The sequence below is a fragment of the Raphanus sativus genome, chromosome 5 (assembly GCF_000801105.2).
Source record: "Raphanus sativus cultivar WK10039 chromosome 5, ASM80110v3, whole genome shotgun sequence".
Classification (NCBI taxonomy): domain Eukaryota; kingdom Viridiplantae; phylum Streptophyta; class Magnoliopsida; order Brassicales; family Brassicaceae; genus Raphanus; species Raphanus sativus.
Window position 1 is genome coordinate 16,751,675 of NC_079515.1, and position 12,432 is coordinate 16,764,106.

Genomic DNA, 12,432 nt, shown 5'->3' on the forward strand with positions numbered 1-12,432 from the left:
TAGTTTCCCTGTTTTTTGTAGTTCGTTTCCTCTTAGTGGTAGATCCAGTTGGTACTGTCTTTTTGGTTGTATCTTTCATCGTTTTCTGCTAGAAAATATTCTCTGTGTTATTCTTTTCGCTAGAACGATATATAATTAGTTAGGGAATTTTACTATCTTGTTACCGTATTCTGTTGCGTTTTGTTTTTTTATATTTTTGGCAAAAAAAATAATCTATAGTATATTGAATTGCCTTTGTGAGTATTGGAGGTATATTTTATAAATCGGTCTTATATGGAAAATTACTAACTAAAATCAACTTTGATTTTCCAGGAACGGTTTACTTAAAGTGCAAGAAATTAGTAGATGATTTGGACATGGCGATTTTAAGAATCTCCCTCATACATACGCCCATATAGAAGTCACTTTGATAAAGTAAGCCCATTCTTAAAACCATATATAATCTAATTTCGGTTAGTTATGAAACTGATTGGTAGTTAGGGAACAAAGTGGAATGAAATACAGATTTTTTGGAGGTACAGTTAACAAATCTTAGTCTACAGTTAATTTCTTTTAGACTAAATCGTAGGTTACACAGCAAGCAATATATTTAAATAAATATAACCATTAACAAATTAAAGAAAAAAGGCAAAGGAATTTTCTGAAGCATAATTTATTATAATAAGTTTTTCCAAAAACATAACCGAACCTTATAAAAACGAAAACCAAACATTAATAAAAATAACCAAAAACATGAATTGCTTCAGAAATTAGAAAACAAATAAAACCAAACAAAAAAACTAAAATTTCAGGCTCGCAGATTTAGGTCTTCTTGCCACTCATCTTCTCCAAATCACTCATCTTCTCCACCTTGATAGTTTTTAAGCGAAGATTCTTTGAAGTCGAAATGATATCTGGTGGTGGGTCTGACCATTCTCCCTTTCTCTTCGTGGATGGTGTGGTTGATGGCGTTGCCATTCCCTCACTGTGTTCTTCATTGTCAAGGAGATTGACAGAGTTCTGAAAGTTTAGAAACATAAACTTTAGCAAGTCTCATTATTAATATGTCAAATGGATTATAATTTATAAGCCAAAAAACGATCAAAATCATAACAGTCATACCTCTTCTCCACTTGTAAGAGCGAGATCTTGATCAGACTCTGAACTCTCAACATTGGTTGACTCAGTGAAAACAATCTGACTTTCACGGTAGATTTTCCCAACCTTGTAGATTTCAGATCCATACAAAACATGTTCCTTTTCCACAGATAGTCCAAATGTGAAAGTCTTTCCAACAACAGCAAGGATGGCGTCAGGCAAATCTGTAGGATCCTCAAGCTTAATGACAATAAGAGAAACTTCTATCTATTAGTAACAACTCTAGTATCTCGAAAAGAATACAAAATAAACACTATGTAATGCATACCTCATCAAATGATCCATTCAAGAGAGTCGCCGCCGACTCGACGATCATTCCCTTGGCAATTTGGTCAAGTAACATCAGTTTTGTTTCTCCTGTGTCATCCTGAACAATCACATGGAGCTTAAACCTACAAACAAAAACATCAGTGAGCAGGTTGCGTAATTGAGAGTATAAATAAGAATAATTATAACATACATTTGAATATAGAAAGTGCAGTGAAATTCTCACCTTGGTGACACACTTGAAACATTCTCTTTGCACACCTCACACCACCAGAGATGTGTAGTGACCTCGTTTCCATGAATTGTCTTAACTAAAGTTCCCACTTTCACCACCTTTTTGTTGCATGTGCAGCAACCAAAGTAATACCAGCCCCAATCTGAGTCAATAGCAAAGACCTTGCACTCGACCAAGCACTTATCCACCTAGTGACAAAGTTGGTTTTATAAGTCACATTGAATCACTATAAGAAACAAAAAACTTTACAAAAAACGAATGATTGCCTGAGTGGACTCAAGGAGTTCCTGGATGGTTCTCTTGGGATAAAGCATCCATTTGTCACGCTTCTCTTGGATACATTTCACCTCTTCCAAATCAAGTGTTTCATCACGACCCTCACAAAGGGCGAGGGGTTTAACCTCATCAACAAACCTAACAAACATTTATAACCATATAATATAAGAGAGTTGAACAACATTTAAAGAGAATCACCAGTAATTATTATATGATTCAAAAAACACTACATTTGTTTGAAAGCAGCAGTTTCAGCTATGTCAGGATTAATCAAGACCAATGATGCCTCAAAAGCATTGGTGATTTGGAGTTCACCTACAGATTTTATAAAAGTACATATTAGAAAACTCCAAAACCTTTAATCATATTTTATAAGGTCATTAATAGATAAAAGTAAGCTTATACCTCTAAATTTCCCGATCTTTGCAAACCTTATTAGACAAATGGGCTTCCCTTCCTCGTCTTTTCTACACCCCTCGTAGAGGATCTCGGCAAATTTACCCCACAGACAGCAGGGAACACGAGCATCACTATTGATCCAACATAAAAAATATCACCAAGGGTAAATTAATTTCATATCACAAAAAAAATTGTTTGACAAAGAATACAAACTTGATGTCGCGAAGGGTAAACTCCAATTTCATTCTTGGTTTGCCTGAGACTTGAATACTTTCAAGATCCCCCAAGTCTTGAACTTGACCAATCACATCTGAAAAAAACATCATATTAATACTTAGACAGAGGACACGATACTACAATAGGTAACAATAGATAAGACGATTGCGTAAATAATTACCAATGAGAAAACATGTTTTGAGTGAACCACCCAAAACAGTCTGAAAGTCCACCAAGCTTAGGTACATGTCTTCATTGTTAAGAGTCGACTTTGTGATTGACGTGCTCTGAATGATGCTCATTTTGAAGGGATGATCGGTGGCTCGGTACATGCCAGTTGAAGGAGTGAGAGTGAAATTCTGAATGTGTCTCCATGCTCCAACAGGAAGAAGGCGGCCTTTACTCTCCATGTAAGTTCTCTTGCAGGAGGCATGTATTTTACACCCCTAGTAAACATTGAAAATATAAGAGTTAGTGAACAAACTTAAAGCTATATAATACAACAAATAACAAAATACTTTTTACAACACTCACAGCTTCATCGGATAACACCATCTCGAGGGTGTCCCCGTGCACTGGGTTGTACTGCTTCCAAGAGTGGAGAACCTTCACATGTACTTTCCAGCCACTCTTGAAAGGTTTCACATCTTTCAAAGGGGTAACTTTCATTGCCGCAGACATTTTTTTTTGCTTTGCTAATGTAGTTGCGAGTAAATGTGAGAATGTTTAGGTACATTGTAGGTGTTTATATAGCATTAGGTAAATCGATGGTTAGGTATGATGATTAAAAAATATCTCTGGTAGATTCTTAGTTCGATATAGGAATTATTTAGAGTATTGATCAAGCCAAGATATTTAGAATCGATATTGTTTCCGTGATAATCTATAAATGTTAACAATATTTACAATTCTGTTGGATCAAGTATCTTTTTAATATCAACGCATTAAATGAAACAAATATTTGGGTAGTTATTGCATATTCTTCTTGGCCAAGGTAGTATATTCTTAATTCAGTTAAGAGAAAGTTTGTTATGAAACGTGTGCTAAAATGACATTCTCAATATGCTAGCTTAATGGGTCAAATATAGCCACATTAAAAGTTCGATACTCAACGTTGGGCCTATGTTGTACCGTGCCCAAATTTATCATGGCCTGGGAGAATTAAGAAAAAATCGATTAGTGACTAATTTACACAAATATCCTTAATGAAGTAGTCGACATCATTTTTAAAAAAAGGGCATGTTTAGTAAAAAATCCAAATGTGCTTGTACTTTAATAGTATAGATATGGTTATGTTAATATATCTAAAATATTGAGACATGTAAAACTACTTAAAAGGCCAAAAAAAAAACTACTTAAAAGGCCAAAAGCGCAATGGGTAGTAGCAAAGTGATATGGATAACAAAACTTGTAGCAGTTCACAAGTGCCACAGATAAACGATATGCACAACTAATAACGTCAAAAGACAGCAGTTAGAAGAGAAGAGATGACTAAGAGACACCAATGGATAGGTAGGGGCACTAGATGCAAGATGGAGGAAGCCAGTAAGGTGTCGAGGAAGAAGAAGCTTCAAATGAACGGACTGTCTTGTTTTCAGCGAGACTGTAAATACCAAATCCCTTGCCAATGAAATAGATGGAGTTAGGGTTGAGACCGGGGCAGGAGGTAGCCTGGACGCAGAAAACCTCGCTCATCATCGAAAGGAAGATGCAGACATCTCCAATGTCCTCTGTGTAGCACATGTATCTTCCTTGTGTCGTCTCCTCCTCTCTGAACACCATGAACCGCCTGATCATGTACTTGAATTTTCCAGAGCAAGGGTAACCCTGTGCGTAACTGCACACAAGCGAACAAACATATATGAGAGATTGTGAAAGATTCAGTCAATACTTACGGCGGTTGAAAGAGTCTTCAATACTTACCATTTGACAAGAAAACGCTCGCCAGTGGAGGCAGACTCGAGCAGGTGCTCCGTCCTGCTACACACCATATCCAATAACCCCCACTCGGACTCAGCTAACTCAGGAAGGTCACGGAACAGAACCTGATGTACCTCGGGGCTATTGTTCTTCTTGTCCAAGTTGAGATCCCAAGAGTACAACTCGTTGCCTCAAGTAGAATCTTTGGTCTCTCTTGGAATACATGAGATTAGATGTTTCTAACTTGGCCAAATGCTCAAGAGGGATGTTGGTCCAACGCAAGTCACGGTTGGGTCGACAGAGACTGAGCTGATTGCCCAAGAACTTGATAGCAACCACACAGTCATAATCATCAGAAGAAGGAGAAGAAGACGACATTGCCACGTTCCAGACGACGTCGGTTTGGTTATGTGGCAGAGCAATAAGAGAAGGCAGAGGGATTATCTCGGGGTTTGATTTGGGAGACAAGGGATGGTAAACGTTGCTAAGACATACGGAACGACCACGATCTTTGGAGAAAATCCCCCATCCCTGAGAATTCCCCATCTGCCTCGAGTGGACGAGCTCTTGCGGAAAGGCTTTGTCAGTGACAGTAAACTTCTCTTCCTTGACAGGATCGAAGAAGAGGACATCTCTTGTTTCGGTACCATCTTCGTCCGGAGGATCTTTCTTGAGCCTATCGCCCAGACACAAGTACGGAGTAGTGGTTGCGGAGGATGAAAACAAACGAAAGCTCCTCCTTTTGTGCGCCTGAAGAGAGTTGGATCAAACAAAACAATTCAAGTTAACAAAAAAATTTTCTCTAAAAAAAAATGTCCTTTATTTGCCGACAGAAATCAGTATCAAACAAAACACCAATTCAAAGAGAACGCTTTGTCGGTAAAAACATGAACTTGTTTCTCTTACCCCCTCATGCCATTATTTAACTAAAAATAGAAGGGAATCAAGAGAAGAGAAGCTTACTAGGACATTGTTGACTGGCGAGAGTTTGGTGATTCGGAAGAAAAGCCTAGACATTGTTCTCACAAATGGAAATCTTGGTCTAACGCTAGGGTCTAGGGTTCTTCCGACAGTAAAGTTGGGGGAATAAAGAGAGCTTTATGAGCAAGCGGCAAGCCTAAGCTAGTGACTTTAGTTTCACAAACCGGACAAACATAAATAAACTAATCTAGAGTGATATTTTGAATTACAGTTTATCTAAAAAGAGACCATTTACAAAAGGAGTTTATTGTCAAAATGGGTCGCAGAGTTTTTATATTGGGCTTTGGGTCGCATATAGTTTTTATATGAGAAGTGGGTCGCGTGTTTTTTTGACCCACTACAACTCTGCCGGCAATTACGTAAGACAGCCTTGTTATGTTTTAAAATAACGATTCTGCCACCCTTCTTTCGCACGTGAGAACGGTTCCGGTTTCGAAATTTTCGCGACCCAATAACTTCATCATCTTACCGTTTACCAGAAACCACCGGTTACATTAATTAAAATAATAACTCGCTCTCTCTTTCCACCACTCTCAAATCTCTCTCTCCACCAGAACTCCTCTCCCCTCCGTGAAGCCCTCTCTGAAAATGGTAGGGAAGTCGGGAAAGAAAGTAACAAAAGTCCGTCGGAGTAGTGCATCCGGCGACCCTGTCGCCGCACAGTCCGCGTGCGTGAAGTCTCCTCGGTATTCAGGTTCTCTATTTCCTTCGCTAACCGAACTACAGCCATTTTGTTCCATTCTTCCTTGCATGTCTACGCATAACTTTAATTAACTTCCATCCACTGATAGTTTCCATTTCGATTTTAGTTTCCGATTCTACCGCCGACGCCGCGGGATCTTCGAAGGAAGTCGGCGTTGCGGGTCCCGACTCAAGTTCAGAAATTGAAGGGGTATCTGAGTCATCGCCGAAATTTCCTCCGTTGCTGTTTGCTTATGGTTGCTACCCACAAAAATTGCGGCTGAATATCTACTCAAAAGCTCACGTTATAGGAAGTATTGCGAGGACACTTGCAGGTTCGGATCACCTGGAGACGATACTGCAGTCTCAGTTTGGTAGGCTATTTCAGTTACCCGTTGCTCGTTGCCACAACTCTGCCAAACTGGTTGGAGACTTAGTCTGCCGCCAGTTTGTTACTGATCGCAAGTATGAGCTTTGGTTCCACTTTGCGACGCATCCCCTTTGCTTCTCGCTTGATGAGTTTCAGGAGATAACTGGGTTGAACTGCGCCCCATTCGATGTTGCTGATTCGGAGGACGATGTCGAACCAGGTTCTGCAATGTGGCAGCAGCTGTTTGATACATCCCTTGGGGACATAACCGTCGCCCAAGTTCTTCTGATGCTTAAGAATCCGGGTTTACCAGAGTGGAAACGTGTTCCTTTGGCGCTCATTGCGCTCGTTGACGGTGTTATATGTTGCAGCAACAAGAATCTCAAACTCACCCCGAAGTATGTCGAGATGCTTTGCGATCACGACTACTTCTTCAGCTATCCTTGGGGTAGAGAGTCGTTCATGAAGACTTTACCCCGGTTGTTACCTCCTTATGCCTCGGAAAACCCTCTTCGTGAAATGCGGGTCCGTTTATCTCAAAAGACGACAGTTGCGTATGGATTTCCGTTGGCTCTTCAGCTCTTCGCATTTCAAAAGATTCCGCTCCTGTTGGCTCAGATTCCCAACTCACACTCTGCCGATACTTTCTTGGTTAACCCTGAGGGTTGCGATAACGCTATCACCATTCTCAAAAACAATGACATTGTTCATGTCGAAGAAGACCCAGATGTAAGATTCAAGAACTTCAATTTCTGAAGAACTTATTTCCGAAAATTTAATTCTCTTTTATTTTTCTTATCTTCTCTATTTCTTCACTAGTTAACCGTTGATTTCACCCCTATTCCGGAATCTGAGAGATACTTGTGGTTGGACGACCGTCTCGACGTTCATGTTACGCGTTTGGTTGAGGCGTTGCAGAGTGGATATCAATTCCAGAAAACAGATTTCCCGGGTGGAGATGCTTCGTTTGCACCAGTTTTAGAGGGTGGGTTACAAAACCCGGATGCCGCTCCTACAGGTCGACCCGTGAAAAGCCGGAATCTGCGCACAGGTGTGCGTACGGCAACTGCATCGCAAGCTCCACCTGTCCACCAGCGCAACCTGCGCCCCCGTAAACCTCGTGTTGTTGTAATTGACTCTCTATCATCGTCATCATCTGAAGATGGCCAACGAGAAGGTCCTTCTGAACCAGTTAGGTGTACACATGTTGATTTGAAGCCGTGGTTAGATCAGAAGTTCGAACAACTTGCTAAATCCTTTCGGAATCATGTGGATGAGTTGTTTAGAAATTCTTCATGTTCTCGGTGTGGGTTCTCTGAACCTAGGGTGGAGCGGGCCCGCAAAAGGAAGTCAGACGAGGACAGAAGTGTACCGTCTGGGTCCTTTAAGGGTGTTGATCCTGAAGCTGTGCCCTCCAAACGCATGGCAAAGAGGCCAAAAACAGCGCCTAGTACACCTGGTCCAAAGAAACATGAGTATTCTTTATGTTCGGTCGAAGACAAGGGTGTCTCCGACGACGTACACCAGGGACCCTCCTCACCGATCGGCAACATTGACAGATGCCAGGATGATGATGATCCGAATGAGGTAAGTTTGAGAGATTTTTATCCGTTCTTTGGTTCTTGTTGTCTACAATATTAATTATTCTCGTGTATTTCTCTTGTTCAAGTATTTCAGGATTGTTCCAATGAGGTAAGGAAACATCATTTGTTAAGTTTTACTTCGGTGTGCTAAAGGTGTACACTTGAGTTTAGATGGTGTACCGTTGTCCTACAGGGATTTTCCGGAGTATCCCCAAGGAACGAGAGTCCAAGACACGATGCAATCACAACCAATGTGATCATTCGGTATCAGGATCCCGTTTATATTCTACCACAGCGCTATGTCTCACCCCAGAAAAAGGTCGTTTTTTATTTCAGCTAGTTCGAATGTCCGTACTGTTAAAATATGAATATACAAGTTTATTAACATTCATGTGGACAATGATTTCAGAGCACGATAGACCAAAGGAGTCATATACCAGTTGGTTCGTTAAAGGAGAGTTTCAAAGATGCCACCATTGCGAGAGATCTACAACCATCTTCCGGCCAACCAGATTGTGAAGTCCCTGCGTCATCCACAGCCAATGAAGGACGTCAGGTACGTGTTGATCCAAACCCTCTTCCACCAATCGTTGAAGACTCGGAGGGTGGAACACCAGCTGTCGAACATGCCCAACCACTCACCCCCATTGTTGAGCAGCACACGGATGCAACCTCTGCTGGTTTACATGTCGGTGTACGCGACAGCCCAACGGTGGATGCTCCTAAGACAGCCATTTCACTTGGTTCCGTAGACAACGTCTCAACTGGAACCCCAATGCATGTTCAGGTTGAACCTTCTTTGCAATTCGAAGATACTCCAGGTCAACCACCCCATTCCGTTTGTCAGATAGAAGACGATGAGGATTATGTTGAGACAGGTGGTAAACGTGTCCGGAAAATCTCCCAGTTAATACGAGGGGTGTATACCCCAGATCCAAGGTTGAAAGGGTTGTTCATGAGTGAGGAAAAGCCCCAGTATAAGCCCCTGCCAAAGTCCTCCCGAGTACAGTTCAAAAAATTTGCTGCAATTTTGAGTGAAAATCTCGAGCAGTAAGTCGCATGTTTTGGATGCATTTGTTAATTACTATTGTTAATGATTTTGGTCACATTGTTGATAAGTATTGTTAAAGATTCTCGTCTTTCAATGCACACCTGCAGGACGTTCGAGATCATAACCTCCCATGTTGTCTCGAATTCATTCTTCCTTGATATTGCTGAACCTCAGAAGTGGTTGTCGGACGAGGTACGATCTGAGTTTTAACATCCTAATTAGGTAGAATATTGACATATCTATTTGTTTTACACAGCACATGGCTTTTTAGTTTCACAAACCGGACAAACATAAATAAACTAATCTAGAGTGATATTTTGAATTACAGTTTATCTAAAAAGAGACCATTTACAAAAAGAGTTTATTGTCAAAATGGGTCGCAGAGTTTTTATATTGGGCTTTGGGTCGCATATAGTTTTTATATGAGAAGTGGGTCGCGTGTTTTTTTGACCCACTACAACTCTGCCGGCAATTACGTAAGACAGCCTTGTTATGTTTTAAAATAACGATTCTGCCACCCTTCTTTCGCACGTGAGAACGGTTCCGGTTTCGAAATTTTCGCGACCCAATAACTTCATCATCTTACCGTTTACCAGAAACCACCGGTTACATTAATTAAAATAATAACTCGCTCTCTCTCTCCACCACTCTCAAATCTCTCTCTCCACCGGAACTCCTCTCCCCTCCGTGAAGCCCTCTCTGAAAATGGTAGGGAAGTCGGGAAAGAAAGTAACAAAAGTCCGTTGGAGTAGTGCATCCGGCGACCCTGTCGCCGCACAGTCCGCGTGCGTGAAGTCTCCTCGGTATCCAGGTTCTCTATTTCCTTCGCTAACCGAACTACAGCCATTTTGTTCCATTCTTCCTTGCATGTCTACGCATAACTTTAATTAACTTCCATCCACTGATAGTTTCCATTACGATTTTAGTTTCCGATTCTACCCCCGACGCCGTGGGATCTTCGAAGGAAGTCGGCGTTGCGGGTCCCGACTCAAGTTCAGAAATTGAAGGGGTATCTTAGTCATCGCCGAAATTTCCTCCGTTGCTATTTGCTTATGGTTGCTACCCACAAAAATTGCGGCTGAATATCTACTCAAAAGCTCACGTTATAGGAAGTATTGCGAGGACACTTGCAGGTTCGGATCACCTGGAGACGATACTGCAGTCTCAGTTTGGTAGGCTATTTCAGTTACCAGTTGCTCGTTGCCACAACTCTGCCAAACTGGTTGGAGACTTAGTCTGCCGCCAGTTTGTTACTGATCGCAAGTATGAGCTTTGGTTCCACTTTGCGACGCATCCCCTTTGCTTCTCGCTTGATGAGTTTCAGGAGATAACTGGGTTGAACTGCGCCCCATTCGATGTTGCTGATTCGGAGGACGATGTCGAACCAGGTTCTGCAATGTGGCAGCAGCTGTTTGATACATCCCTTGGGGACATAACCGTCGCCCAAGTTCTTCTGATGCTTAAGAATCCGGGTTTACCAGAGTGGAAACGTGTTCCTTTGGCGCTCATTGCGCTCGTTGACGGTGTTATATGTTGCAGCAACAAGAATCTCAAACTCACCCCGAAGTATGTCGAGATGCTTTGCGATCACGACTACTTCTTCAGCTATCCTTGGGGTAAAGAGTTGTTCATGAAGACTTTACCCCGGTTGTTACCTCCTTATGCCTCGGAAAACCCTCTTCGTGAAATGCGGGTCCGTTTATCTCAAAAGACGACAGTTGCGTATGGATTTCCGTTGGCTCTTCAGCTCTTCGCATTTCAAAAGATTCCGCTCCTGTTGGCTCAGATTCCCAACTCACACTCTGCCGATACTTTCTTGGTTAACCCTGAGGGTTGCGATAACGCTATCGCCATTCTCAAAAACAATGACATTGTTCATGTCGAAGAAGACCCAGATGTAAGATTCAAGAACTTCAATTTCTGAAGAACTTATTTCCGAAAATTTAATTCTCTTTTATTTTTCTTATCTTCTCTATTTCTTCACTAGTTAACCGTTGATTTCACCCCTATTCCGGAATCTGAGAGATACTTGTGGTTGGACGACCGTCTCGACGTTCATGTTACGCGTTTGGTTGAGGCGTTGCAGAGTGGATATCAATTCCAGAAAACAGATTTCCCGGGTGGAGATGCTTCGTTTGCACCAGTTTTAGAGGGTGGGTTACAAAACCCGGATGCCGCTCCTACAGGTCGACCCGTGAAAAGCCGGAATCTGCGCACATGTGTGCGTACGGCAACTGCATCGCAAGCTCCACCTGTCCACCAGCGCAACCTGCGCCCCCGTAAACCTCGTGTTGTTGTAATTGACTCTCTATCATCGTCATCATCTGAAGATGGCCAACGAGAAGGTCCTTCTGAACCAGTTAGGTGTACACATGTTGATTTGAAGCCGTGGTTAGATCAGAAGTTCGAACAACTTGCTAAATCCTTTCGGAATCATGTGGATGAGTTGTTTAGAAATTCTTCCTGTTCTCGGTGTGGGTTCTCTGAACCTAGGGTGGAGCGGGCCCGCAAAAGGAAGTCAGACGAGGACAGAAGTGTACCGTCTGGGTCCTTTAAGGGTGTTGATCCTGAAGCTGTGCCCTCCAAACGCATGGCAAAGAGGCCAAAAACAGCGCCTAGTACACCTGGTCCAAAGAAACATGAGTATTCTTTATGTTCGGTCGAAGACAAGGGTGTCTCCGACGACGTACACCAGGGACCCTCCTCACCGATCGGCAACATTGACAGATGCCAGGATGATGATGATCCGAATGAGGTAAGTTTGAGAGATTTTTATCCGTTCTTTGGTTCTTGTTGTCTACAATATTAATTATTCTCGTGTATTTCTCTTGTTCAAGTATTTCAGGATTGTTCCAATGAGGTAAGGAAACATCATTTGTTAAGTTTTACTTCGGTGTGCTAAAGGTGTACACTTGAGTTTAGATGGTGTACCGTTGTCCTGCAGGGATTTTCCGGAGTATCCCCAAGGAACGAGAGTCCAAGACACGATGCAATCACAACCAATGTGATCATTCGGTATCAGGATCCCGTTTATATTCTACCACAGCGCTATGTCTCACCCCAGAAAAAGGTCGTTTTTTATTTCAGCTAGTTCGAATGTCCGTACTGTTAAAATATGAATATACAAGTTTATTAACATTCATGTGGACAATGATTTCAGAGCACGATAGACCAAAGGAGTCATATACCAGTTGGTTCGTTAAAGGAGAGTTTCAAAGATGCCACCATTGCGAGAGATCTACAACCATCTTCCGGCCAACCAGATTGTGAAGTCCCTGCGTCATCCACAGCCAATGAAGGACGTCAGGTACGTGTT

General features: G+C 42.0%; 2 protein-coding genes, 1 long non-coding RNA gene and 1 pseudogene across 3 annotated transcripts; 1 reads left to right on the forward strand and 3 right to left on the reverse strand.

The window, feature by feature from the left end:
* Positions 1–801: 801 nt before the first annotated feature.
* Positions 802–1,538, reverse strand: LOC130494889 (uncharacterized). The gene is made up of 3 exons (XM_056985720.1): positions 1,406–1,538; positions 1,102–1,317; positions 802–999 (listed from the first exon to the last, which is right to left on the reverse strand). The coding sequence occupies exons 1-3, from the start codon at positions 1,478–1,480 to the stop codon at positions 802–804; spliced, it is 489 nt and encodes a 162-aa protein (XP_056841700.1). The 5' UTR covers positions 1,481–1,538.
* An 88-nt stretch (positions 1,539–1,626) lies between these two features.
* LOC130494890 (uncharacterized) lies at positions 1,627–2,640 on the reverse strand. The gene is made up of 5 exons (XM_056985721.1): positions 2,528–2,640; positions 2,321–2,445; positions 2,146–2,230; positions 1,906–2,053; positions 1,627–1,827 (listed from the first exon to the last, which is right to left on the reverse strand). The coding sequence occupies exons 1-5, from the start codon at positions 2,638–2,640 to the stop codon at positions 1,627–1,629; spliced, it is 672 nt and encodes a 223-aa protein (XP_056841701.1).
* Positions 2,641–2,677: 37 nt separating this feature from the next.
* LOC130512595 (uncharacterized) lies at positions 2,678–3,247 on the forward strand. The gene is made up of 3 exons (XR_008946158.1): positions 2,678–2,772; positions 2,840–2,940; positions 3,067–3,247. It is a non-coding gene; the product is annotated as an uncharacterized LOC130512595 (long non-coding RNA).
* A 658-nt stretch (positions 3,248–3,905) lies between these two features.
* Positions 3,906–5,600, reverse strand: LOC108858369 (uncharacterized; annotated as a pseudogene).
* Between the last annotated feature and the right edge of the window lie 6,832 nt (positions 5,601–12,432).

Bases quoted from the DNA above. Each gene is read 5' to 3' on its own strand.
- LOC130494889 (XM_056985720.1), bottom strand. From the start codon at position 1,480: ATGTTACTTGACCAAATTGCCAAGGGAATGATCGTCGAGTCGGCGGCG. The intron at 1,318-1,405 runs GTATGCATTACA...ATTGTCATTAAG, and splicing joins TGAATGGATCATTTGATGAG to CTTGAGGATCCTACAGATTT. The intron at 1,000-1,101 runs GTATGACTGTTA...CTAAACTTTCAG, and splicing joins CTCTTACAAGTGGAGAAGAG to AACTCTGTCAATCTCCTTGA.
- LOC130494890 (XM_056985721.1), bottom strand. From the start codon at position 2,640: ATGATGTTTTTTTCAGATGTGATTGGTCAAGTTCAAGACTTGGGGGAT. The intron at 2,231-2,320 runs GTATAAGCTTAC...TAAAATCTGTAG, and splicing joins AAAGATCGGGAAATTTAGAG to GTGAACTCCAAATCACCAAT. The intron at 2,054-2,145 runs GTAGTGTTTTTT...AATGTTTGTTAG, and splicing joins ACTGCTGCTTTCAAACAAAT to GTTTGTTGATGAGGTTAAAC.